The sequence below is a fragment of the Chionomys nivalis genome, chromosome 4, assembly GCF_950005125.1.
Source record: "Chionomys nivalis chromosome 4, mChiNiv1.1, whole genome shotgun sequence".
Lineage (NCBI taxonomy): Eukaryota > Metazoa > Chordata > Mammalia > Rodentia > Cricetidae > Chionomys > Chionomys nivalis.
This window is the reverse complement of record NC_080089.1, coordinates 28,728,817-28,756,691: the sequence shown is the minus strand read 5'-3', so window position 1 is coordinate 28,756,691 and position 27,875 is coordinate 28,728,817. Positions and strand designations below refer to the sequence as shown.

Below are 27,875 nucleotides of genomic sequence, written 5' to 3'. Positions count from 1 at the left end.
AGAACACAGAAGCAGAAGCACAGGAGCTTAGAAAGCCACAAAGAGATGATAAAGGGGACCTAACCGAGCCAGAGTGAACACACACCACTGCTATGTCCTGCTGGTGGGGCAGCACAGGAGTGGGGATCCAAGAGCAGACACCAGGCCTGGCTTCCTGCCTTCCCCTCCTGGCCTTCTACTCTTTGCACCACATTCCTGAGGTGGTCCACACTCCTCCTTGCCGACCTGAGCACTGAGTTCATCCTTCCTGAGTCATGAGCTCTTTCCTCTGTAAACCTAAGCTGTTGAAGCCTAAGGAGTGATTTTTTTTCTAGCCGTACATATTTGGTCAGCAGTTGAGACACATTATCCCTTGGGTTAAAACACTTGTGAGATTCTTCTGGGCCTTTCCATCTGGCCCAAGAAAGTGACTTTAATATCTTCCTGTATTTGTACATAATGCAGAAAAAGCACGAGCTGGCTTAGCATGTCAGCTGTTTTCTGTCTTTCTGCACTCCCGAGAGTCTCACTGTGACCACCCTACATACACACACACACACACACACACACACACACACACACACACAGCAATATAGTCAGCTGCTGGTGGAGCAGCAAGAGAAATGAAGAAGCCAGAGTAATCCTCCCCATCATTAACAACGAATTAGTCTATGGACCCATTCAAAGAAGCAACTGACCCAGGGCCAGTGATGAGATCCAACAGAAAAGAGGCAACAGTGATGTCTCCCAAGTTATGGAAGAACAGGCTAAGCAAAGGGCCTCACCTTCCCACTGGCAGATTTAATCTTTGGAGAGACTTCTGCTCCTGTGGGGACTGTATCATCTTAATTAACTATCTAGAAAGAACCCATAAGCTTTCAGCACCTAGTGATTCCTGTGTTCCCTTGTCTTTAGGGGTACTCATTTTCCATACCCTTTCCACACCCTGGGGTATTCCTCCTCCCTTCCTCCTCACAAGACCCAGGAAAAAAAGAGGCTCTACAAGTCATAGATGGAAAAGGACAAACTTCCAGCCACCCAGCCTGCATCTTCTTGCTGGCTCTGACTCCTGCTTCCTCTGTCTCCTCGACTCGGATAGCAGAAAGGGGGCTTTGTAACTAGACAACCGCTCTCCAGGGAGGATGCTTGCCTACTTACCAGCTGTCTCTCACTTCCACCCCAGCCCAGGCAATCACTTAGACACAGTGGCACCACATAGAGGTGAAATGGTGTGTGACCAAGGTCACTTAGTGAGAAAACAGAGACAACCCCCTCCCCACTGCCCTCCAACATGGGAATCCCTTGAGTAGCCCTGGGAGTCTAGTTCTCCACTTCCTTCCCTGCCTTCCTGTTGATACAGCTTGCACAGCACACAGACTGTTTTTCAATAGAACGTAAGCCAGAGTGCTTTCTTCTTTCCCCTTTCTTGCCCCAATAGGGCCATAATATGTACAATCGTGTGCACAAAAGGTCATACATACACATGGTATTGGCAGCACTTAGCCTGTATTGTAATTTATCTCCTAACTTCGTGCTTCTCCCCACTTTGAGGAGCTCAAAACCTAAATATTCACATTACTGCAAAGTTTTTGATAGGTGGGTACCAGAGGCAAGACCCACACCTGCGAAGGCTGGAGAGTAACTCCGGGGAGAGATTGGACAGGAAGTAACTTACAGGCTGACTTCATCGCAGACTGATGCATATGTGCAAGGCTGCCAAACAGATGCAGCTTTTACAGCCACACCGAGCACTCACATGAAGGAAGCAGACCATTTCCAACCCCTTTCCCAATGTATATTGTATAGAATGTGCTGGTGTAGCCCATACTTCTTACTTACCAAACCAATTCTTTGTATGCCCAATGTAATTGTAGAAAACACTCATGTGTGCTACAGTGTTCCCACCAGGAGCTATGTCAGGATGGACACAATTTGTTGACAAATAACAAGGCATGAAGAAATCTCCTTTCAGGTACAAGCTTTGTATAGACCCGTCAGTGAGAACAAGCTGCAAGAGGTAAACCCAGAGACAAGACGACGATGGATTTGTTTGCCGAACCTTTCTTTTGTCCAGCTCCCTTCTTGATTCCTTGGGCTGTGCACTAGAGAAAAAATGACAAGCTCACTGCTGAGATTAACTTGCTGACACTGTGAGCTAGTCTTTGCAGGATGCAGAGTTTAGAGACTTTGGCCACTTTTCAGCCTCAGCATGTAGTGAGAGTCTTTCTCTGGGCAGATGGACAACTTAACCTACAGTGATCGGAGATTCTTTTGTGTGTGTTTGGGGGGGGGCGGGGGTGAGATAGGGTTTTTCTATAGCTTTGGAACCTGTCATGGAACTAGCTCTTGTAGACCAGACTGGTCTTGAACTCAGAGATCTGCCTGCCTCTGTCTCCTGAGTGCTGGAATTAAAGGCATGAGCCACCACTTCCGGGCTCTGATCAGAGATTCTATAGGCAAGAAATGACATGATCAGATTGGTTTATTTGAGGAGAGTTTAGGAAAGTGGTTTTTATAAGGGCGCTTCCATGGCGTGGGTAAACAATAAAGGACAGTCAGGACCCTAACACTGGGAATGGGAGGGACAGGGGAAGAAGGTCATAGGTCCCTCCAGGGAGTGAGCCTGGGTAGAAAGGGCCTCCTGACATGAGCTCTGGTTTCTGAAAGAGGAGCACAGCCTCTGGCACCTGCTCTCCTTCCTTTCCTTTGCTATCTTCAGTCAGCCATGGCTTCACATTGGCTTACCAAAACATCTGGGGATCTCCAACAAAGAAAAGGTGCCAAAAAGTCCGGTTCTAAATTCTTTTTTTTTTTTAAGGAGATACATTGTTTATTTAAATCATTTTGTAGCTGTTTTCTTTTTTTAAATTAAGATTTTTATTTATAGTCTTTTCTTATTTTACATAGCCATCCCCGCTCCTACTCCCTTTCCTCCTCCCGCTTCCTCCCCCACCCACTTCCCCATCCACTCCTCAAAAAGGGTAAGACTTCTCATGGGAAGTCAACAAGGTCTGACACTTCACTTTGAAGCAAGATCAAGGCTTTCTCCCCTATGTCTAGGCTGAGCAAGATATCCCTCCAAAGAGAATGTGCTCCTAGATACTAGTTCAAGCACTAGGGCTAAATCCTGGTCCTACTGCCACTGGCCCCACAGACTGTCCATGTCTCATAGCTGTCCCCCACATTCAGTGGACCTAATTTGGTCCTGGGAAGGTTTCAAGAGAGGAATGGGGATTTGCAGATCAAGCAGGAGTGAGCTGGATGTTCCATCTGAAAAGATATATTTAAAGAGAATGGCTACTTTAATAACATTGACTATTTAAATAAAAGAATATACTACATCTTAAAATTTGTTTAGTTTCTTTTGATGCCTGTATCAATTTTTATGTTTTTGTACATTGTGTGACTAGATACCTTTTGCATTTCTATTACTGCAGCTTGTACTTTCAAGTCAGTATTTTATTATGTAAGTTGGGCTTGTCTTGAACTCAAAATCCTCAATCTCACCCTTCCATGCTGGGATTTCAGGACTGTATTGCCATGCCCTGTTTTAATTTATACCTTTAAAAACTAGATTTGACATTATTCATTAGTAGATTATATGTAAATAAAATGTATTCCATTTTGTATTTGTTTAAAAAAACATCTGGATGCTGGAGGGCAGAGGCACCCATTGATGCGCTAACCCCAGTCATTGCATTGTGGAGTCCAGGGGTGCACAGAGATCATAGTGGACAGAATCACTGGCTTCCTTCCATCTCTCCTGTCAAAGCTTTCTGCTCTGTCCTTTTTACTTCTAGTCCCCAGGGGATGTATTCTCGCACCCTTGTGCTTCTTCATATTCATCCCTGCCTCAAACACTGTTTACCAAGTCTCTATCTTCAGAGTCGTCTAAACACTCATCAAGATCTAAAGTGCCCTGATGTGATTACCAGAAGACATTGTGGGTAGCAAGTTGAGGGGTAGACTAGACAAACAAATAATACAGGTTGAGCTTAAGATAAGGTGTGTTTCAGATTTCAGATTTGTTTAGGTTTTGGAATATTAGCGTGTACACAAGTAGATGCCTTGGGATAGAACCCAATTCAAAGTGCATTAATGTTTCACATATGCCCTGTACCCTGAAAATGACTCTGTGTAATCAATTTTTTTCATGAAAGACATTTTATAGAATGGAATTTTCCACTGTGGCATCAAGTTGGCATCCACAGAGTTTTAGATTTGGGGGCATTTCAGATTTCATGTTTTCAGATTAGAGATGTTCAATTTGTATGTACTTTCTGCCTTCCCAGAGCTGCATGTAACACAAAAGGATGAACCACAAATATAATGACTGTAATACATATCAGAATGAAGTATGTTTATGCTTGAAGAGAACTCATAGGACAACAAAAAAATAGCCTTGAAAATAAAAAGTAATTGGAATGAGAAATAATCTCTAAACTTGGTCTAGGAAAGGGATAGGGGTTTTTGTCACAGTCAATATGGAAGGGACATTCCAAATAATATCTCAAGTCAGCAAACTCTACCATGTACAGAGTTCAGACAACCAGGGACAAGGTAGACTAGTGTGCACAATACAGTCCATGCCTGGAACATATGGACTGGGTGTATCTGGCAGTCAATGCTCTTCAGAGAAATAGAGCCATCTGCCTGTCTGTGTGTCATCTGCCTGTGTACTGTCTAGAGATTATAGGCTTCGCCTCACAACTCTACTGTAAGTTTCAATACAAGTCAAAGACTTGACAACCAAAGAGAAAGTTTTCCAGAGAAGAAGAAGATGAATATTTTAGCTCAAACAGAGAGAAAGTTTTGCCCTTCTTTTACTTTTTATTCCATTAAGGCCCTCTGTGGGTTGGATGATACTATTTCAAATTGATGAGCAAGGATCTGACCTCCTTAGTCCAGTGATCATCATGTTGTTCTCTTCTGGAAACAGTCTCGGAGATACACCCTCTCTGTATAAGTACTATCTAAATAAACCATCGAGAGGATGGAGTGGAGCTTCCCAGGTCTCACTCAGTTGAGCCAGGGTCAAATGACAGGTTGTGTTCAAGGCAAGTTTCCACAAATGTCTCAAACATAAATGCATTTAGACTCTGCCCCTTAGGAATAGCTGCTCTCCACATTGGCTGATTTTGAATACAATAAAGAAGTGAATAGAAAGGAAAATTTGTACCTTGTTTGGCCTTGGCACCCTGGGAATAAAGGAGGCTGTGGACCTTGGCAGTCCTAACAGCACACCCTTCAAGAGCTTGGTTCAAAAGTTAGTAACAGTGGAAAGCATACGATGGAGATGTAGTCAATGTGGCCGCATTGGGAAGAGGAACAAGTGCCTACGACCACTCTTCTCCCCATTCCATCTGTGTGGTTCAGATGTGAAGTTTATGTTTAACCAGAGGGCAAGAGTTATGAATAACTAGGACCCAGAGAGATGGTTTGGTGGTTAAAAGCATTGAGTGCTCTTCTGGCGAACCTGGGTCAGTTGATTCCCAGGACCCACATGGTGGCTTTCAACCACGTATGTTCTCTAATTCTAAGAGATCCAAAGTCCTCTTCTGACCTCCAGGGCGCCAACAACTGATGTGATTCACTGACATACGTTCATGCAGAACATCCATGCACATAAAATAAGAAAATAAGAAAAAAATTAAAGTATGCATAAATAAAGTCTTGGTGAAAATGTAGTCTTGTTCCCACTGTTGTCTAGCCTCCAGTTTCTCCTTGCTAGAGGTCTGAGAAGCTGTCAGAAGCATATAAAATCTCTTTCTGGAAAATAAGTTCCCTGTGTGGCTTGCACTAGTAGCCCAGCATTTTCCTTCTTGCAGCAAGAGAACCCTAGGGAAATTCCAGTTCCAATGGGACCCATAGTTTCAGTAGTTTGACAGCCAAAGGGAGATGCCCAAGATGTCCCTTTGTCTCCTTTCTTGCCAAGACCGTTACACTTTGCCATGGTGGGGAAACCCTCACATTGTCCAAATCATCTACTCCTAACTATGGAGTCTTTCTTTATGTGTGGATAGACCAGGGATGAATACAGAATGGCTTGTGGGAGTTGTAACTTAAAGTATCTAGTGACCTGTTTAGCTATCCCATACGTCCCTCAGAGTTGGTATAATAGCTGAGTTTTTGTTGCCAACACAAATCAAAATGCTGTGCTATTCATTAGAGAGAAGCCATGGCCCATTTGTGGCAGTGCAGGTTGATTTGATTTAGACAGAAAGGACAGGTGAGTAGACATGCTTGATGGAAGTCCCCAAAACAAAGCCTGCCTTCTCTGTCACCAAGGCATTAGTGAGGAGCAGGAGACCACCTACTTTGACTGATGCCCCCTGGTATGAGGAGGTATAGAGGATGGCATACACAATCGTGTTTGCAGATATGGGTTCTTAGAGACACGCAGTGTATTTTTTCATATAACTCATATCTTTAGTGGACATTGTCCTCGTGTCCTTTTTCTCTTGGAACCTGTAAAAGATGCAGGCATCGTTCAAATAATTGGTGGGCAGACATTTGCTGTGTAGTTGCCTCTCAAGAATTTACCATCATGATACGGATGCAAGAAACATTCAGAGCTCGGCTGGGGAAGATGTCCATGTAACGGAACACAGGGGAGTCTTGCTGAGATCTCTCTGTTGTTCAGAGAGATGCTTTTCTATGCATGCTTCTCTTCATCTTTTTCTTGATTCCATGGAGGAGAAAATTTATTTTCACCACCCACAGATGACATAAAGCCCTTCAGTGAAGTAACTCTGCGCCCTTGGAGGCAGAAAGGAGACTTTTGCTCCAGCAGCCAGACTTCAGCCATATTCCCCTCCTCTTTCTATCCCTCCCCTGGACCACAGCTGCTTCCTCGCAGCATGCAGCCACAGGCCCAGCATGGTATGCGCCCAGCTGGTTTGGTTTTGTCTCCCTCCTCCCTTGCCTTTTCTTCTCCATCACAAGCATGTCCTCTGCTTCTGCTGAGGCATGGCCAGCCTGGCCATTATCTTCACAGCCAGGGAAGAAGTCATTGTATGCTGGTTTTGTTATTCAAAATTTCACCTGTGCCAGTTGGGAGAAGGACAGCTAGGTTGAACAGAGAATCACTAGAGATTTGTCTACGATCCAACTCAATTTTGTAAATAAGAATGTGAGTTTAGATTCTAAAATTATCTAGTAGATTCAAAATAAGTTGCATCACTACTGGAGACATCTATTAATCTAGAAATCTGAGTTGTCCTCTGGCCTTTACATTTCCACCGTATCAGCAATGAGACATCTTGGTTCCTTTGTCGCCTAGTTTTCCCTGGAAAATACTTCCTCAGAGAAGCAGGCGTGGAAGTCTCACACAAGAGCTCCAATGCCCTGGGTCTGAGTGAAAGTGTCTTGAGCCACCCACGTTGCGGTACATGCAATGAAGGTTGAGGTGGGTAGCAGATGTGTCACCAGCCAGAAGAGTCCAATTTGGAGGTGGCTGAAGCATTTCTGTGTGATAAGAGAAAGTGGTGACCAGGTGCTGTGAAAGGCAGAGCCACCTTTTTTTGCTGTGGTCTCAAGCGTGCCGTCTTTCAATAGCAGTTAAAGTGCCATTTGATGGGAGGAGCTGGTGGATTGCACACTGTCTGGATCCATTATTGCTGTTAGATCCTCAGGCAGGTGCTATCACAAGAGGCCAGGCTTGGCTTTCCTCTCCTTTCTTCAATAATCCTTCTCCTTTTCTTTTTTTCAACACTCTGCCTGTCTTTAGGGGGCTCCAAACAGACCACTTTAACCTACTTTTCTTCTAGTTTTCAAGTTTGTATCTTTCTCTTTTCTCCTCTGGATTCCAAAAGTAGTGTGAAGCCACCAAAGTTCATACTTATGCAGTTTTGTTTCTGAGACTCGTGTCCCGGGCTTGCCTCATCATTTTGTGCTTCTCTTCTCTATAAAAACACAATGGCCTAATAAAGCTACTGGTCATTACTGTTCGCCTAAGATGTCAGGGGACTTTAAATCTTCTTTGGGGCAGTAAATGCAGCTGCCGACAATTGCAGGTTTGGAAGCATTCTCTACCTCCCTTTGTGTGCTAGAGGATCATGGTTGAGCCTGTTCTCCTATGGCTCTATCCTTTTCTTGCCAACTGCATGTGAGACTTCACATCGCCATAGATGATGCTCTGGCAGTTCATATACAGCACATTCTCAAAGGATAGGCCCTTAGAATAGATCTATATGTTCCCTGCAAGAAGAATGTCTGAGCTGGGCGGTGGTCGCGCACGCCTATAATCCCAGCACTTGGGAGGCAGAGGCAGGCGGATCTCTGTGAGTTCAAGACCAGCCTGGTCTACAAGAGCTAGTTTCAGGACAGGCTCCAAAACCTCAGAGAAACCCTGTCTCGAAAAACCAAAGGAAACAAAAAAAGAATGTCTGTAAGGCAGACACATGCACTTAAAGGGAGCACTGGCTTAGAAAAAAAAAATGGCAACCAAATGTCTTTCTGGGCCTTCTTTCTCTGTCAGGATTCTTCCAGGATGTTGCCAAGGTCAGCCTATGGGATGTCAAGGAGGGTCTCATGAGAAGGGGAGCTGCTGGGACGATAGTGAAAAGTCGTACATACACGCAAATGCCAACGGCTGGGATGTGTTTGGAGCAGATGGTAGAGACCTGAGACTGGCTGTCAGAGGATGACAGAGATGAGTGGAGGAGCTGGCTGTGGAGCACTGCCCAGAAGCCTTGGGTATGACACCCAAAGGCGTCTGTTCTGTTCTTGGTATAAGAGCCACTTTGGGCATTGTGGTAAATGTGTCCTTGTGACAAAATACTCATGGAAAGGACCCAAGGAAGGAAAAACTTATTTTGGGTCTCAGTTGGAGGTTTTTGCTCATGGTTGGCAGATGCATTGTTTCTAGACTGTGAAGGTAGACCATCGTGGTTGAAAGGTACAGAAAACTGAGTTGCTTACTTCATGATAGCCAAGAAACCAAAACAGACAGAGCCCCCATCTTTCAATCATCTCCTGCGGCTGGATCGACCAGCTGAGACCCAAGGCTATACCACACAATCTTTGGGAGTCTGTTTCCTACCCAAATGAAAACAGGAGAGAGGATGTTGAAGTAGAAGGCTGGTGTCTCTCTAGATACCGGGAGATGTGATGATGTGGGAATCTGAGTGAGTCGCTGAGTAACATAGAGTCTTTCGCTGATCTTGGCCACTGAAGCTGCTGCCCCTAGCCATTGGCTTTGGGTCTCTTATGAATTCAAAGACTGAAGTTCATGGGAGAAAGGTGAGTTTGGTTTCTTCATAGGTTGGTGCTTGAGAGAGAGAGACAGAGAGAGACAGACAGAGAGAGAGAGACAGAGAGAGAGAGAGAGAGAGAGAGAGAGAGAGAGAGAGAGAGAGAGAGAGAGAGAGAACAAATGATTACAGAGCTATAAATAGAAAGGGAAGTGGTTCCAGGAAAGAGGTCCAGCTCTCTGTGGGCTTCTTGAAAGGACTATGGCAGAAATTGGAGATGCGGTAAGGTACAGGAAGAGACATGACCTGGTCAGTCCAGATGTTCCAACCTGGTGTCGAGGTGCTTCCTTTCTATTTCCATCATGTAGTCTGGGATAGCCCTTTAGGAAGATGTGCTCAATAGGAAGGTAACAAAGAAACAGGAAACAGAACCGTCTCCTGACACTGCTGCCTCCAGAGGGCATCCGAGCCGTTGCCTGGGGGGCCTGCCCTACCCCTATCGGAGCAGTTTCCAGCTCTTGTTCTCATCATGAGGCATTCCTGAGGTGCTGAACACCCATCCCACCCTTTCCATCTACTGCCTCTCTCTTTCCTCTGCTCCGCTGACCTCTGACTGTTTCCTGCTCTCTGATGAGAGTCCAGCTGCAGCTTCCCCTGTATGGTTAGTCAGGGAGGGGTGAGTTTAAAATCGTATCCACGTTAATCATATTTTTAATGTCTTTCTAAAGAAGATGAAATGTCAGCCGGGCGGTGGTGGCTCACGCCTTTAATCCCAGCACTCAGGAGGCAGAGGCAGGCGGATCTCCGTGAGTTCAAGGCCATACAAGAGCTAGTTGCAGGACAGGCTCCAAAAAGCTACCGAGAAACCCTGTCTCGAAAAAAAAAAAAAAAAAAAGAAGATGAAATGTCATAGTGTGATTCAGAAAGAACTATGTAGAACTCTTTGGAGGTGTGGCATGTCTGCAGAGAGGGGGCTCTTGGCCAAACTTTCCACCCTAAGGTCTGCTTCTCCCCACCAACCGGGCACTCACTCTGACTGAGGAGCAATTATCTATTTCACTTTTTTTCCTCTTTGAAGAAGTGTCTCCTCTGCATTGTTATGGAGACTGGATAAATGAGACAGAGAGATGAGGGCAGGTATGAGCAGGTGACAGGAGTTGGCTGCTGAGTTACCTTTGTGATCCATCTCTGCAGACGCCTGTGTTAATTCCACAGGGACTCAGCAAGACTGATACACAGTGGCGACAGTTTGGACATCTCAACATGACCTTGAATGTGCCCAAAACCGCAGCTGAAACTATGCCAACTTCTCAGTGTCGTATATCACAGGGGCTACATAACTGTGCTGGAAACTGGCTGCATCCAGAATGGTAGCTTGTTTGCAGAGGAACCTCTCTGGCCCTGTGAGGCATTGTGGTGTGAAGAGAACACTTCTTCTTCAGCCCGTATTCGATAATTAGACCTCCACAGGTAGTCCAGGACATTCCTCTGGTACTCTCTCTGCAGGCTAAGTCCCTGTGGTACTCGTCAGAAGGCTGCGAGAAGCCTGAGCAGTGGGTGTCAACAACTGCGCCCATGGCTCAGGGGCTGTTGGTCAGCATTTTCTACACCGTGGACATTTAACTCCTATCTGCTTTAATTTCAGTTGCTGGGAGAAAAAGTCACTAAGAATCTGCTTCTAACTTCCCAGAACACGTTGGTTACAAGAAAGTTTTCTCCCACAAAGTAATAGAAAATTGTTTCTGACAAGAGTCATTTCCTAGCTTCCAACCACTCTGTTGTTCTCATTTCACCAGAAACCAGATCTCTGAATTAGTGGTTCTCACAGTGTGGTCTCCAGACTATCACCCTCCACAGTGGGCACCGTTGGGGTCACGACAAAATGCAGTGTCTCGGTCCCCAGGCCAGAACCACCCAGCTCACTGTTGAGAGCTCTCAGCCAGGATATTCAGATGCAAGCTGAGTCTGAGAACCGGAGATGTAGATGTTTGTTTGAGGTCTTGTAAGGACATAAAGGAATATCAAAGGTGAAAAGTAGAACAAATGTTACTATCACTGTGATTTCCTTATATAGATGTTTCTTGGGCTCAGCTCGTTTGATCTGTTGGTTAGCAACAGCAAATGAATGCAGCCCAGTGTTTGAGAGGCTAAGAGTTCATGGAGTAGGCTTGCGCAATACTTAGCAAGTAGAGATATGAGTTCAGCAGGCATTGGCCGTGGGTATGAGTTTCTGGCAATCTGCATGAACCCAAGAAAAGTTCAAAACAGGGTCTGCCCTTGATGTCATTGCTGTAAAAGATGTTTCTAGTGAAGCTGTGGAATGGGTTGTACTTCAGGGGTTTCAAACTTTCAGAGCTTGGTTTCTATCAATGCAACCCAAGATGAACACCATTGTTCTGTGAGATTTGAAAAGAAGGGAACACCAACAAGAATTTCCTTGGTCCAAGATCTCTCATGCTGTCTTGAATACCCTCAGTGTGTTCTAGGTGTTTTCCTTGAAGCCAAAAAGGAGACGTGGAATACAGCCTAGACCAAGCTATGCATCACCAGCAACCAAGTTACCTTGAGATCTTATTAAAATGCAGTTTCTGATTCCCTGTCTCTGATGTCAGGCTTTGGGCTTTACACTTCTAACAAGCTCCCAAGTGGTGGTGATGCTGCTTGTGGTGAAGAAGTGGCTTGCTTGTCAGCCACAGGGTAGCAGTGAGGTGTAGTCCCACAGCTTCCCAAACACTGATGTGTGCATAGTTCACCTCTGTAGAAAAGCACCTCAAAGAATAGCTCAGGGTTCTAGGTGAATGCCTTCACCTGGGAGCCCAGCCAGGAAGCAGAACCTGAAACCAGACATAATGAAACAGGCCTGTAATCCTAGCACTCTGGAGGCTGCAGCAGAAGGACAGAGTGTGAGATTAGAAGCCTAGGTTACATGTAGAGATAAGAGAGACAGAGGGTGAGAGGGACACACACAGAGTCAGTCTCAGGCCCTGCCTCTAGTGTATTAGATCAGAACCTATTTTTTCAGCAACCTCCCCTCACAGTGTACAAGTTTGAGGAGCAGTAGAGCTGACTTCATGAGTATTGATTTGCAAACCCACTCTTGGTTTTGTGTTCCACTTTCACCATCTGGAACTTCTTACATACAGAGGCCTTGGTGTTTTTATTTGGCCTCAGGCTCCATAAATTATATAGGTGATCCTGGATACACTGTTCGCTATCAGGAACTATCAAACTCCAGTCTGTATTTGATTCAGCTGAGCTCTCGGAAATTTGATATTTCTGGTTTTCAAAGACGGAGTCAGGAATATGAGGGATGGTGGAGTTTACAGACCTTTCGTGTGACTCTGATGTAAGTGGCACCTGCCCACGTTGTGACCTAGTACCCTGGCATCTCCCTACTTGGGGCTTCTATCACTTTCATGCCACATGACAACATCATACCCTCCATTTCCCCAGCATTGCCAGAAAATCCCCTAAGTGCTGCAAACTTGATGAACCCTGGAGCAAAAGTACTTCTAATTGAGCAGATTTCCCCATAGGACCTCCCAGCAAAATGTCCACCTGTGTCTGAACCACCTACAGTGTTGTCAGGAAGCAGGCAGGAGTGGAAGGGCTCATTGGCAGTACTTGGCTCTATTATTATTATTATTATTGATGGTGACAGACTACTTTGAGGATTCAATAGAAGCAAAGGCACTTTGGGTTATCTTTTTGACACTGCAAAAATACCTGAACAAAAACACTTGTAAGGCCATTGTGGCTTGTGGTTTCACAGGTGTGAATCCATCATATTCAGTGAGGTGGGAAGCCAGAGCAGAGCAGTTCACATCATGGCAGCAAGAATCAGAGAAAGAGGATGTTCCTGTGACACCCCTTTGAGATGATGAACCCCAAATTCTTGGGGGATCTTTCTCCCTTCTCCCTCACCCTTTCAAAGATAAGCCCATGTATATAGTTTACTATTTTCCAAGATTCTCTAAAGTCAGTGAAGTTGGCAATCAGAATAAACCATGAAACCTTTCCACTGAAAAGGTCACCTTTGCACATTGTAAAGCAGGCACAATGGTAGAAATGAGACATTAAAAGGAGCCTGTCTTCAGTGCTTTCTCTTTCATTGCATAAGACACGGGCAAGTTGGGAAATCTGAAGTCCTGATCTTCAGCACAGGAAATGGATTTGAGCATTTTCCTCAAAGATTTGTTGCAGGAATCCAATGAGATAGTGTGAGTATGAACACGCTTCATACACTAGAGAGTGCAGCAATGTGAGACATCCTTGTACAATCCATGCAGCAGCTCTTCCCGGCATTGCAATAAGGAACACTGTGGCTGTGAATTTAGCCGTAGGCCATAGGACATACTTGGTATAACAAGAGAGGAAAATGAATACAGACAGATATGATGAGAACTTGGCGAGAGTTACTGGGCGGTTTCAAAGTGCAGAAAAGAAAAGGAAGCTTCCACAACTTGAGGACTCCAGATGCAAAAATAAAAAGAAAGGGAATCTATTTTTATATGTGCAAACACTTTTGAGATTTTAGAAAATGTCTTTAGTCTAGCAATAATTGAACATTTCTGCCCTGGGTATAATGAAGATAAATAGCAGTAGTGGTGGTCCGTATTTAGTTTTGACTTCAGAAGCCTTCTGTTAGAATTTGCTATATTGAGATGAGTGGAAGGATGGTTTGTAGTTAAAGCTCGGTTTCTGAGCCAGCACATATTAACCGTGAATTGGAAAAGCATTTAGCATCCTTGTGCCTGAATTATTTTTCCAATAAAAGTACACTTTACAGGGCTGTTGCAACCACTGAACAGCTTAGCACACCCCAGACTCCCAGACCGTGGCAATGGGGATCATTATTGTCCACATCACGGGCATCCTAGAGCTGAGCTAGGAGGTTCAGAAGTGTGTAGTGGTGTATTATTTGTATTTTGATAAATAAATCTTGCCTGAAGACTGGAGGCAAACCTAATGCCAGTAGAGGTCAGGTAATGGTGACACACACCTTTAATCCCAGGATTTGGGAGATAGAGGCAGATGGAGCTCTGTGAGTTCAAGGCTACCCTGGACTACACAACGTCAATGCAGAAACAAATCCAGGTGGTGGTAGTTCACACCTTTAATCCCAATCCTAGGGAGTCACACACCTTTAATACCAGCATAGAGGGCATATAAAATGAGAGGAGAGAGAGGATTAGTCTGCTTGGTTTTGCAGTTACCCAGCCTCGGTAGAGGTAAAACTTCTCTAGTGCTTTGGCTGTCTTGTTTTTCTGGTTTTTGGGTTGATCCCCATCATCTGTCTCTGGGTTTTTATTATTTGTGTATAGTAGTGTTTTAACATGCTAGATATTTCAAGTATGCAAGATGCCTTGTGTTTGCACATAGAGGTCATTAAAATGATCATTTCTTCCTGTGGCATTAGTGACACTAAACTTCTCAGGATCTAGAAAGCTTAAACAGTGGACGTTTTAAAGCCGTCATCCTACAAGTGCCCTACTGATGAGTTCGTGAATGTTCTACCCATTGCCAAGCAAATGCAGGAAATGCATGTCTGTCCACTGGATATAAAGGGGGAAGATGAGGCAAGATGAGACCTGTTAGCTTGGCTCTAACGGCCTCTGCTTTCTCTCCGGTCCTTTCACTTACCTGTCTGGTTTTATCTTGCAGGTGTACAATTGACAACCGAGTCACCCGGGTGGCCTGGCTAAACCGCAGTACCATCCTCTATGCCGGGAATGACAAGTGGTGCCTAGATCCTCGTGTGGTCCTCCTGAGTAACACCCAGACACAGTACAGCATTGAGATCCAGAATGTGGATGTGTATGACGAGGGTCCTTATACTTGTTCGGTGCAGACAGACAACCACCCGAAGACCTCCAGGGTCCACCTCATTGTACAAGGTGTGTGGGACTTGACTGGGAGGCCTGAAGGGGTATCTGGGAATGTCAGTGTTCATTGTTTGTTCCGTGACCCCAAACCAAGATGATCCTTACTATTTAGCCCAGTGAGGACACCTTTCTTGTGGTCATCTTGCAGCTATACATTGAACTTTGTAATAATTTGCTTGTTGAGTTGAACTAGTGTTTCTTGTATTCCAAGAATATTTTTTTGTACAAAATTATCTTCTAATTATTGCTTTCCTTGGCTTTTCCTCCTCTTAACATTTTTAAAATGTTGCACCCAACTACAAGTTTGCTTTATTTTAAGACCAGAATTTTAATGTTCTTCTGTTGTGGTACATATGCCATGCCCTAGACCAACCTTCAGTGACAGCAGAGCCAAGAAACAGTGATCTTACCTCAACCCAGGAACTTACCTCAATCACCCCCACAACATGCACGCGCGCACACACACACACACACACACACACATATTCTGGTTTAGTCTACTGGTTTTTCTTCATCCGATCCAGGATTTGCTTTCCCATGCCTCTCCTATAAGACCGGATTCAGGGTCCCTGCTTGGCTGGTCTTCTGTCCTCCTCTTGTTTGTATTTTGTAGTCTTATGATTTGCTTGATGCTTTGCTGGTGTTTGGGTGGGTTTTGTGGTATTTCTCTGGGTTCTACTCTCTCTGTTTTCTCACACCATGGGGCTGGCATTCACTCTTCAGAAGTGGTCCTTGGGCATCAAACTACACTTAACAAATAGATGCACTTCTGGTTACTGAGCGGCAGTTTTGAGCCACATTGTGTGCTTTCTGATGGAGAGGCCTAAAACAAGTATTACTGCACCCCAGGGGCCTCTTCTTGTGAAACTGGGTAAATGTGAGCAGTGGGGTTAGGATTACATTTTACACACAGATAAACTAAAGCACTTATGAAAAGGTCTGGCCCGAGGAGGAATATTTACCTATTAGTCACTGTGCTATTAAATGTTCCCTTTGTTTTTCTTTAAACCATATTGATATTTTTAAGCTTGTAGTCATGTTTTACAGGAGGTTAAATACTTGTCTCGTTCCCTCACCCCACTCCCAGATCCCTGGCTTTCTTTATCCAGTGAGATGGCAGGTATCAGGCAGGGCAGGGAAGTCCCCCTTGTAGCCTGCCTTCCTGGGAGGATGCTTGAGAGTGGGGTGAAAAGCTGGGCTGACTGGTGAGAGAGAAAGAGTGAAGAGGGATTGAAAAGGGCAGATTGTAAGAGTGAGGGGAAGTCTACGTGAGAAGTCAAAGAAAGCAAACTGGGATCATGAGTCAGAACCGGGAGAAGCAGGGGAAAGTGAGTAGCCATGAGAGGGGAACAGGTTAGGATAAAGGGACACTGGGTACAGTTGTACACTTTAGTCAGAGGTGAGGGAAGCGGTACACTGGAAGCTATCAGACTGTGACAGAATGTAGTCACATCAGGGTTTTATAACTTTTGCTTATTGTTTTTTTAACCAAAAAATATGATGTTTTCTTTCTTTCTTTAAAAACAAATGAGTATTTTTTTCCCAAACAGGTTTTTGGAAATAGCATTTTTAAATAGAATTGCATAGCTGGTGTTTGTGTGTATTATAAATAGCAGACTAGGTACCGCTGTGTGAGATTTTTGTCTGAGTTTGTATATATTTCCAACATACAATAGATTTTCCTAGTAGATAGATAGACAAAATAAAAGTTAAGAGTCACCATTCTGTGGGGAGGTTTGTTGAACACTCTAGGGAAGCCACCTGAGATCTCTACCAGGCAGCAAGTACCTCTGAAGCCTGTCCTTAGGCAGAATGACTTGCAATGACCAAGAAAGGGTCGAAACTTTGAGCAGAGAAAGCATCACCATCATGGAATGAGAAAGGGGATGAAATGGAAAATCTAACACTTTTAGAAAACAAGACACCAGGTTTTAATCAGTGTTTGTTTGTCTGTCTGTTTTCCTCTACATCTCCTTGCACACACCCATACGTGCCTGCTCTAAATAATGAACTGGTTTATACACATTGGGCATTTAATGTATGATTACTGAAGTAAATGTCTGGAATTATAGTACAAAGACCTTACATGGATTCTAAGAAGGAAGGCAGAATATTTGGGAGGTGAGACAACAGGAGGATGGGCGTGGATACAGTCCACATCCATCCTCACGTCCAAGCTAATGACACATGTTTAATCCACAGCCAGGTGTTTACATCTGTGACTTGGCTAGGTGCCCTCTTCTCATGACACACCATCTCGAGTATTGGAATCTCATCTTGGGCTAATTTTCGAATGCTGATGGGTGTATTGATCTGGAAACAAGCTGGGTTAAAAAAGGCATTGGTCTTGTACACAGACTCAGCCCAAGCTAATCCGCTGTCAATATGCCTGGACTGAACATTATTGACACGTTAATGAATAGAGGACCGTAGTTTTCCCAGAGTCAACCTGTCCCGTTCTTCAAAGCAATCAGACAAGCTAAATAGAGCCAGACTCCGTATTGGAAAGAGGATATACTACCTTGCAGGATTAAAAAAAGAAATATATTTATCTTGGGATCATTTATTATACTGAACAGAGACCCTAATTCCCTTAGCAGAAGCTGACTGTTTGAATTTAAGTTGCTTTTCCACAAAACACCGCTGGAATGCAAGTCAGGCACATTGAGTTCTCCAAATAGTATTGTAAGGAATTAAAAAGAGAAATACAAACATCGGTAAGAGCAAAGAAGAGACCTAGTATTGTGCCCATGTGGACTTAGAGCTCTATAGCCAGCATGATATGTGCACACAGAGAGATGGGGGAGAAATGACACTGCCACCACCTCTCACGATCTGTCTGAAGTCCGAGATTATTTGTAGCATCCTGACTGTCAAATACCCCACACAGTCCATTAGTTCTTTATATTAGGTCTTTCTTTACAGTTGCGATTCAAAATGATTGGCTCTTAAGCATAGTCATGACACCATAATCTCATTTGCCCCAGAAGCAGACATGAACTCGTTCATTCCTTCCTGCAATAATCAGTCTCTGAGAAACATTTCCAGGAGTATGTTCCCATGGGTTGGGACTTAGTACCTAAGGATGAATACAATGTTACCCTGGAAGACACTTCTGTGTGGAGAGATAGAATGGTGTCACTTTTCTAAATCATTCCCAAGAATCTGTGTGAGTATGAACGCTGTTGCCTGAATCTTACTCTGTAAGTTGATTGTTTTATTTAATTTGTTTTATAGATTCTCCTAAAATCTTTTCATCTCCTCATGATGCTAGGAAAGCATGGTTTCTAGAACAGGTCTGGACAGGTTCCCCAAATGTGGAGTTCATTCAATTTGGGCTGGGTTGGAGTTTATAGCCCTCAGTCATGATAGACACAGACGGAAGAGGACTAGCTATCAAGCTGCTCACAAGATCCATTGTGAGTCCCGGTGAGAACAACGGTGCATGCATGGTGAGACCCATTGGCCCATCAGTGAGAATCCAAGGAAGAAATAGAGGCACTGATCTCAGTCTCGGGGCCAGGGATGGCCAGCCTGAGCAAGAGAAGAAAGGTGCTTAGAAATTGCATGGAGTCAGGAACTTGGAAGGAGCAGCTGGTGCAGGAGAAGGATCCAGAAGGTGCAGACAGAGCCCAGACAATTATACAGGCCAAGTCTCTTTGGCAAGGTTGGAAAAAATCATCTCTAGGAGGACAGTTTGGAACTTGTGTTGAAGGCAGGTGGAAGAGAATCTATGGGGAAGGGGTGGACTGAACGACTGTGTTAACTAGCGGCTCACTAGAGAGACAGTTTAAAATAGCAGAAATCAAACAAGCCCTTCTTCAGTCATAGGAGCTGTGTTTTCTAACACAGTAGATAATGTGGACACAGAGCACGAACCTGAGCTTCCACCACAGAGAACATTAGCGGACAATGCTACCAGCGGGCACAGGTGTGGTGAGGGTGTTTCTCTGCCAGAAGGGCCAGGTGTGGAGTAGAAACAGATTTTGGAGAGAAGATGGAAATAAGAAAAGATGGTATTCTTTTAAAAACAGAAGTTGCTGAGTGCAAGACTGGGGCTCTTTTCTTAGCGAGGACAGAGAAGAAAGCCTGAGTACAAAGGCAAATGAATGCAAGGAAGATGGCATGCAGTGAAAGACCCCTGGAGTGGGGAGACTCTCCCTCAAGTCTCAGGATAACACAACCCCCAGGAACTCACGAGAGACCATCCTTGCTGCATGCAATCACACAGTTTATTGACAGGACAGGAACCAGTACACTGGGGCTGAAACTCATTTCCCACGCAGGGATAGAGTTCAACCCCGAGTAGCTGGGAGAAGGGGTTATTTAAGGGAAGAAACCATAACCCAATAACCCAAAAGGGGTAGGGAGGGCACCATTGGAAAATTCTGAAAATGCCAGTGATAACCACAAGGAGATAACTCCCTGTTTCTCAAGATTATAATCTAACTTTATGGTCAGCTAGTTCCTGGAACAGAGTCACTGAACCAGCTAACCTAGATTTTTGGTTCTTCTCTCCCTGCTAGATGTTTTTTTGGCTCTACTCTTTCTGCTAGAGGGGTCTGAATTTACCCGGGTCTTTCACCAAATGTGGAGAATCAGCAGTTTCGTTCAAGGATTTGCGTAACCAGTTAGGCAGTCAGAATATAGTCTTTTTGGATGGAATAGGAGGGGGGCAGCTTCAGCATTGAATGACACTCTTGTAGAAGACCCAAATTTGGTTCTAAGAGCCTATATTAGATGGCTCACAATCACCTGTAACACCAGTTCCAGAGAATCCAATGCCCTCCCTCCTCTGGCTTTTGCAGACAAACAAATGCACAATACAAATAATTAAAAAGAAAATAAACCTGGTAAAAGCCATGTCTATCCTCTAGACCTTCAGATTTCATCTTCCTGGGTATAATTAATAAGCGTCTGTTTCTGAAATCTAGCTGCATGGTTCAGCTCTCGATTTTGCTGCTAGACAAGCTTCAAGTGTATTCGAAATGGCGGTGCTGTTGTCTCTGTTGGCCCCATGGAGGAAGTGAGACCTTGGAAAACAGAGAACAAAATACTCACTGCCCGTGAATCATCTGTCAAGTTGCAGGCAGCTCGAGAAGACATTTAAGAAGCGCTTTGTCCCCAAATCCTGTTAGTGTTTATACAATCCAAAGCCCTACAGCAGTGACTACAGAAGGAGAAAGGCCTTCTTCACCCAAGCGTGGAGAAGGACTTCTCAGCCTTGACCAAGTACCCTTGAGACTCTAATCTCACCTAGAAAAACATTTTCATAATAGAGAACAGTAGAAGGCAGAATTTAGAAAAACAAAGATATTCCTTTCATAATAAGAAAAAAGCTTTTGTCCTCTTTATCAGTTCTCCAGGCCCTATCTAGGTCTTGCCATTGTCATTAGAGCATCTAATCGCCCCCTCCCCTTTTGTTTGATGCAAATGAGTTTTTCTCTTTCTCTCTAGGCAGAGTTAATCTGAAAATCCCCTGCTATTGTCTCATAGTTAATTACCTGCCTTTGGAGTCAAGCAGCTCTGAAATTCTAGTGCAGGGGTGGTGGGGGGGAACCACTGATGTCTAGTGTACAGTACAGGACCAAAGGAGTAGAGCCAGGACACAGGACCCAGCCCCTCTGTTTATGGGGATGAGAGACCTGCAGCCAGCTGGTGACACAAGCAATTCAATTGTGACCATGCTAACCCTTCATTTACTTTTTATTGTCTCCAGGTTCCTTATCCTCTCTTTTTGCCAGCCTGGTTCTGTATGAGTGTGTGTGTGTGTGTGTGTGTGTGTGTGTGTGTGTTTCAGTCTTGAATAATTAATTGACCTTGTCAAGCAAAACTCATTACTGTGATTAAGAGAACAGGAACAGTAACTCTGAATTTCTAAATACCTGGGCACCAAAGGCTTTTACAGGTGGGCCCCAACAAAAGGAAATCTGAAGCCCAGACTATCAAAGGGAACGGAATGACGAGATCTGATACTTAAGTTTGAAAGCAAAGATTTCTGTTTCTCCACACACAGCAGGAAGTACCATCTCCCCCTCATACTGCCAGGCTCCTGGAGTAAGAAGAATATCTTATGCCTTCCTACTACAGCTGGCTGAGTCCATGGTGGAGGTCAACAGCTCCAACCAGTCACCATCAGCCAGGATTCTCTCACACAGGGGAACTTTATGTTCTTGTCTAGGTTTCAATAGCCCCAAGTGACAGACAGTGGAGAACATTGGGACAGTCTCTTCTTTTGCTTCCTTCAAGTGATATATGAAAACATACATTTTCTCTGATCGTAAGGCTCTGCTTGTAAATTTGGTAGAACTTTAAGAAGGTATGGAAATTAAATTCTCCTATGAAATTGAAGTGTTCCTCAAAGCACTGTGAAGTAGGACATTCTTCCCGCAACTGATCTGCAAAATATAGGCAGCATGTCAAAGAAGCATCTCACTCTACCTGAGGAGGTTTTCAATTTCTGAAGGCCTTAAGGACACTGGAGGAGCATGCCTTGCCAGAAGGGCTAGGCCAATGCTCATATCCGAGAAAGTTCACCATAAGTATACTTGTTCCATAAGTCAATCAGGGTGAGTCACACTGGCTTCATTAAAGTGTGAATAATAAGATATGAATAATAATGGATATGATTTCCATTATATGTTGTGCAGGGGACATTCCTTATGTTTTCTAACCAGTTTGGAAAACTTGGTATCACCTCTCTGGTAATAGCAGCCAGGGCTCCTCTGAAAAATCCTTTACTTTGCTCATGGCTCTAAGGAAACAGGAATTCAGGTGACCGTGACTGCTTCTCAGAACTTCAGGGAGTCTGCAACCCTCCTCCAGGTGAGCAGTTAGGGCTCCCTGGTGAAATTCTACAGGCAGCCAGGAACATCATTTCTCTGAGGTGGCTTTCCCTAGGGAACCTGAACTGCCTCCAAACTATCTCAGCTTCACCATGGGGTGGAGAAATTGGCAGTTGGTATCTTTATTCCTTATGCAGCTTCCAAGTAGAAAGATTGTCGTTTTGTTTTGGAAAAGAATGAATTCAGATCTTAATAGCAGCAGGGTCAAAATACGTTTTCTGTGGCCTCCCACTTCCACATTAGAGGTACTGCTTTATTCAAGCTAATTGTGAGACAGAGATTGTTTTTTTCTTCTATTTTTTTTAAGCCCCCTTTCTGCTCACGCCTTTCAGTTATTCTTAATTAAAGATTGTGTGAGGTTTTTAGGAGGCTTCCTGGGAAAGCAGACATATCTAATTCTAGAATATGTCCTCACTGCCATATCCCTAAAGGTGTGTGGAGTTGGAGGCTGTGGGCTGTGCACACCATGGTTTGCAGAGTGATATCAAAGACAACGTTATTGATCTCAGTGCCCTGAGTGACTCATAATGACTCTTGCCTGCTCAGGAAGACTGGTGTGCAGTCTTATGACTTACATCCAGGTCACTGCTCTCTTCCTGAGAAAACGAAAAATCCTCAGCTTCTTTGGGCCCGGGCAGACATCATTGTAGATGACTCTCTGCCTATCTGTTGCTGAACTGAAGAGTATCAGCGAACACCGTTGAATCCCATTCAACAGCACTTTGAAAACAGGTGGTAGGAACTTGAAACTCATAGTCCCAGATACTGCAATAGAAGGTACCCCGTTAGCAACAAACCACTATCTTGTTAGAGCAGAGATTGGGGTGTTTGTGTGCATAGAAATTCGATGAATCACTGCAAGGGAGTAAATGCAGCTCCCTGATAATTAGACAGTGTCACAAAAGGCTGCATTTCACAAAGGGTTTCTCAGCTGTGAGTGGGATTTGGTAGGGACTCTGGGGAAGGCATGTTGTCCCAGGTAGGAACCATAAGGGAAGTAAAGAGGTGGTACTTAGGTGTCACAGAGCAGGGCCATAAAGTTGGCTGCCCTTCAGTTGTGAATGGGTGGCAATGAGCAATATTTCTCCCCAGACTTGGTTTTTCTCTTGACATACAGGCAAGAGTGCCATTTTTATTCCTCAAGGCAAGGTACATTAAGTGGATTTGACAGTGGACAATATCCACAAGGCTATCAGTGGAATAGAACATGACAAGCACCTTGGTTAATAAGCCTTGAGAAGAAGGGAGAAGTCTTAGAAGGAAAGAATGTATCCAACACCTGCACTGGTTCTATGTCCCTTAGGTAGTGGCTCAGGCACAGACGAGACAGATTGCCGAGACCTGTCTACCACCAAGTCTGTTGCTGGCAGCACTCTTTGCTTACACCTGCAGTCACAACAGTGATTAATATGTCACAGTGTAGTCAAGGAGTAGCTCTTAATGCACTCAGAAGAGGAGTGCGGAACACTGGTCTCAACATGCCGTTGTGATGGTGTCCCTGAGTGGATGAGGTGACAGCTAAGGATAAGCGGCAGCCACAGCAAGGGTCACCAGAAGCCATCTTCTCCTCTTGCCTGAGATCTCATCTTGCAGATGAGGAGAAGGATTGCCATTCCATAAGTCTCCGGACTAATTTAGACAAGGCTGCACTTGAATATACCGTAAGACTGACGTTCCCAATGAACATCCATTGTGAACAGCAACATCTAACCTTGCTGGGAAGTCTAGATGGCATCTGCTGAAGCTCAGCTCAGACAGAGCTACAGTGCTGCTGGAGTTGCTGGGGCCCCACATTTTTCTTTTTATCTTCATTTCGTGTTATTTGAAAAGGAATTTATTGATTTAAAATTAGGACAATTTAATTTGGTGCCATGTTTTCTTTATGTCTCAATTATATATTCATGTCTTTGTGGTAAACTCAGCTGGTGGGGGATTAAGAATTCAAGCTAGAGGATTTTCACTTGGCGAGTGGAGCTTTCCACTGTGATTAATTGGGAGTCTGCACAATGAACCCGGCGATGGCTCCACTGTGGATTTAATAGCTTAGTAGAAAGAAGTAGATTTTAGGATTTAAGAGTTTTGGGTTCCAGTCTGAATTTTGATAATAATTACCTGGGAAAAAATGACCTACTTATTTAAATTGTTCTCAATTAGATACTTTATAGAAATATTTTGATACATCCTATAATCTGATTTGCAGAATTGTGCCTATTAGATGCAAGGAAGTGGCGCGTGACTGAACGCCAATGCGGCAGAGTTTGTAGTCATTTCTTAGGCCTACAGGCTTGTCTGTCCTCGTCTGTGTCCTCTGTAACTGTCACAGACACAGCTCTCCAAGAACCAAGCAGGAATACACCCTGGCAATCTCCGTTCTGCCCTTGCCTCTACTGTCATCCCTCAGATGTGTCACCATCAAGTCTTTTCTTTCCACAGTTTGAGTAGAGGCTATCGTAGCCTCATTTTCCTAAAACCTGGGCTTCAAAGAGAAGACCCTTGTGCCAACTTCCCTTCCTCTGGGAGTACAGGCTACTGAAGCCCTTTTTCCCCCTCCTACCCCGAGAAAGAAGGATCAAGAATTTTTAGTGTTTCTCACTTTCACTTATCTGTAAAATACCCATAAGAGGGCTGGACCATCTGTGAGCAATTGATCACAGTAGTCTGTGATCAAGATGTAGGATGGGGTTCAGATGGGGGAACACTTACATTGTAAGAGGATGGTTGCCCAGCTAGGACCATCCAGGGGGACCTAAAACTGAAGGTGGCTCCAAGGTTAAGAGCAAGATTTTTGCTCTCCTAGAAATCCAAACAAATAGAAATATTGAACAGTGGGTATTTCTTCTCTAGACTGCTAGAACAAAATGACCTTCTGTCCATAGCCGTTCTGTTTCCTTTATCCACTCTTTCAGCACAACTACTCACACATCCAGAGTAATCTTTTCCAGCAAGATGTTTCCTCAAGGACATCTAAGTCCAGGAGAGCTAGAAGTCTGGTTCTAGGACCTCCACTTTTGGCTCATGTTCTATCTCTGCCTCTTTCTGGCCACCCAACCCCTTGCAAGTTTTTTTTTCCCCTCTACCTGAATTCTCTTGCTAGTTGTTATTTTCCCTTTCGAATGTGAGCTTCCATCGAGGGAGCTTTGCTGGAGCTGCCTACTGCTCCCGCCTCCCCTAAGAGCTCAAGCTTCATGGTCTTCGCACAAGTTGTGTAATACATGTGGCGTGTCATCTGCTTTCCGTTGTATTCCCAGCGCCTGCAGCTTAATAGGAGTTCAGGGACTATTTGTTGAGTAATGAATGGAGTTATAAAATTTCTTTTTAAAAAAATAATCAAGCAGTGTGATTCATGGCTCCTGGTTCCGTTTTGCTGGGGCAGGCTGAAGAATGGCCAAGCAAAGAACGATTTCGAGTCCCAAGACCCATGGATATTCCCCGAATGGTTGCATCTTCGCAGATGTGATTAAAGGGAGAGTTTAAGTTAGGGCAATTATCACCGGTTCTAAATGTAATCACACGTGTGCCTTAGGAGGAAGCAGTGAGGGAGTCAGAGACAAAGGCAGGGAAGATAATGTGACTGTGGAAACAGAGATTTGATAGCTTTGTCCTTGAAGATGGGAGTGATAAGGCTACAAGCCAGGGACTGTCATCTGTCACCAGAAGCTGGAAGCATCCTGGAACAGACTCTCCTCTGAGCATCCAGGTTAAGCTTGTTTTCAGCTTAGTGAAAAGCCTTATGGATCTCTGGCTTCCAGAATCGAGATTAAAAAAAAGAAAAAAGAAAAAGAAAAAAAAAGAGACATTTCTATTTGTTTTAAGCTGTGAAGTTTGTATAAATTTGTTATAGTAGCAGCATGAAATTAATAAGCTGCCTTTAAGATGATTGGCCCCTGGTTGTTGGGGGTAAGAATTAAGAAAGAACTCTAGTACTCCAGATTTACTGGAGTGCAGCCATTGTACTGAGACTGACTGGGTGACTCTTGCTAGGGTGTTCTGAACTTTTCCACTCATGACTCCTTCTGCTCTAGAAAGTTTTATATGACCCCAAATATATGTGTACCTATATGGACCAGGTGCACACACAAATCATTAACTGACAACAAACCACATAGAATCTTATATTAAAACAATTCTCTAGTATATAATTGATGTAGGAGTGTCTTCTATCTATCTGTTGCTTTCATTGGTTAATTAATAAAGAAAACTGCTTAACCTGATAGGTAAGAACATATGTGGGTGGGGAAGACCGAACAGAATTCTGGGAGGAAGAAAGCAGAGGCAGGCAGATGCCATGAAGCTCTGGCCCCAGATGGATGTGGGTTAGAATCTTCCCAGTAAGCCACAACCACGTGGTGATACACAGATTACTAGATATGGGTTAAAGCAAGATATGAGAGTTAGCCAAGAAGAGGCTAGATATAATGGGCCAGGCAGTGTTTAAATGGATACAGTTTGTGGTGTTGTTACTTCCTGTGCTAAGCTAGCCGTGCAAGAGCTGGGTGGGATGAAAAGCAGGCCTGCTCGCCTCATCACTACATATAATCATTTTACCATTTATTAAAGATAAAAGCAAGATTGTATACTTTTGACATGGATGTGCTTATTTAGTTTTGCATAAAGAATTGAATCTAATCTGGGTATTTAATAGTGCAGGAACCAACCTCTTCAATGTTTTTCAGAGTTGACCAATATTTTTATTTTATAATTGTCAATGCCAAGAATACCATATCACATAAATACACATTACAAATGATGGGTATTTTAAAGTCACTTCAGAATTGATTGAAGAATTCAGTCCTAAACCCAACTGTAATTGATTTAATAATTTCTTATGAAACTCAAGGGAGCAAGCAATTCAAAAAGCAATCTTTAATTCTTATTTTCAATGAATATGGCAATATCTCAATACAATTTTATGTATAAGTCAAGTCTAGTGATATATGCCTATATTCCTAGCACTTGAGAGACTAAGGATGGAGACTGACCCTGAGTTTTAGTGTAGCCTGGACTACATAATGGGACCCTGTTTCAAAAATAAAAATGCCCTGCCCCCAATCAAAACAAGAACCTCCCAACCTTCAAAAGACTCTGTGCTTTGGTGGATTCCTCAGGAGGCTGTGTTCCAAGCTTGCACGTCTTTTGGAATGTTTGACACACATTGTTGCAGTGTGCTGTGCATACGTGGATTGGTACTTTGTTATTTTCTCTAGCAGATGCCTCCCTTCATATTTTGTTATTAAACGTCTAATACAACACTTATTTCCTTTTTCTTATATTATTTTTTCATTTTTCAATATTTATTGAATTCTGACCACTTGCATATGAATTCAAACAATATCTTTTAAAAAGTCAAATAGTCTAACACTATAGTCAAAAAGATACACATACATGATACTTATATGCTGAGGATCTAGGGTAAGAAAATATGAAGTTGTTTTTCCATAGTTAGTGTTTCTATAATTGCAGATAACGTTGTGTGTACAGTAAAAACACCGTATTGTATAATATACAATATTTAAAAACCAAGCCCATGTGGTTTGTCTTTTGTGGAATGATGGCACATACAATACCAACTGCTCACATATGTTCCAAGTCAGAGCTGCTGTGAGGATACACGCTGTAACAAGGTCTGCTACGAGCATCTCAGGTTTTTAAACTTTTGGGTTCTGATGGCTGATAGACCTTTTACTGATATTATTTTTTTGTTGTCACAAAGTTCAGCTGCATGACCACATATGCATTTGCAACCTACAGTTTAAGAAGCCAGACTGTAGAGTAGGGTCAGCAAATTAGGGCCCATGAGTTGAACCCAGCCCATGGCCTCTATTATCACTATGTGTAAGCTAATGCTTACAAATTTTGCTTTTGAAATATGATTAAATAAAGAAGCATATGTTACAGAGACTTGACTTGGCCAACAACGTTCATAGTAGCTGCTCTTTGGCCCTTCACAGAAAGGTTTCAACCCCCGATCCACT

At 43.7% G+C, this 27,875-nt stretch overlaps 1 protein-coding gene across 3 annotated transcripts in view; it reads left to right on the top strand.

Moving 5' to 3' along the window:
• Positions 1–27,875, top strand: part of Ntm (neurotrimin) — a 977,086-nt gene that overhangs the window by 773,297 nt on the left and 175,914 nt on the right. For all 3 annotated transcript variants that reach the window (XM_057767805.1, XM_057767806.1, XM_057767807.1), the window contains one exon: positions 14,838–15,070. In XM_057767805.1, the coding sequence (XP_057623788.1) occupies positions 14,838–15,070 (233 nt within the window). The remainder of the gene's footprint in view (positions 1–14,837; positions 15,071–27,875) is intronic.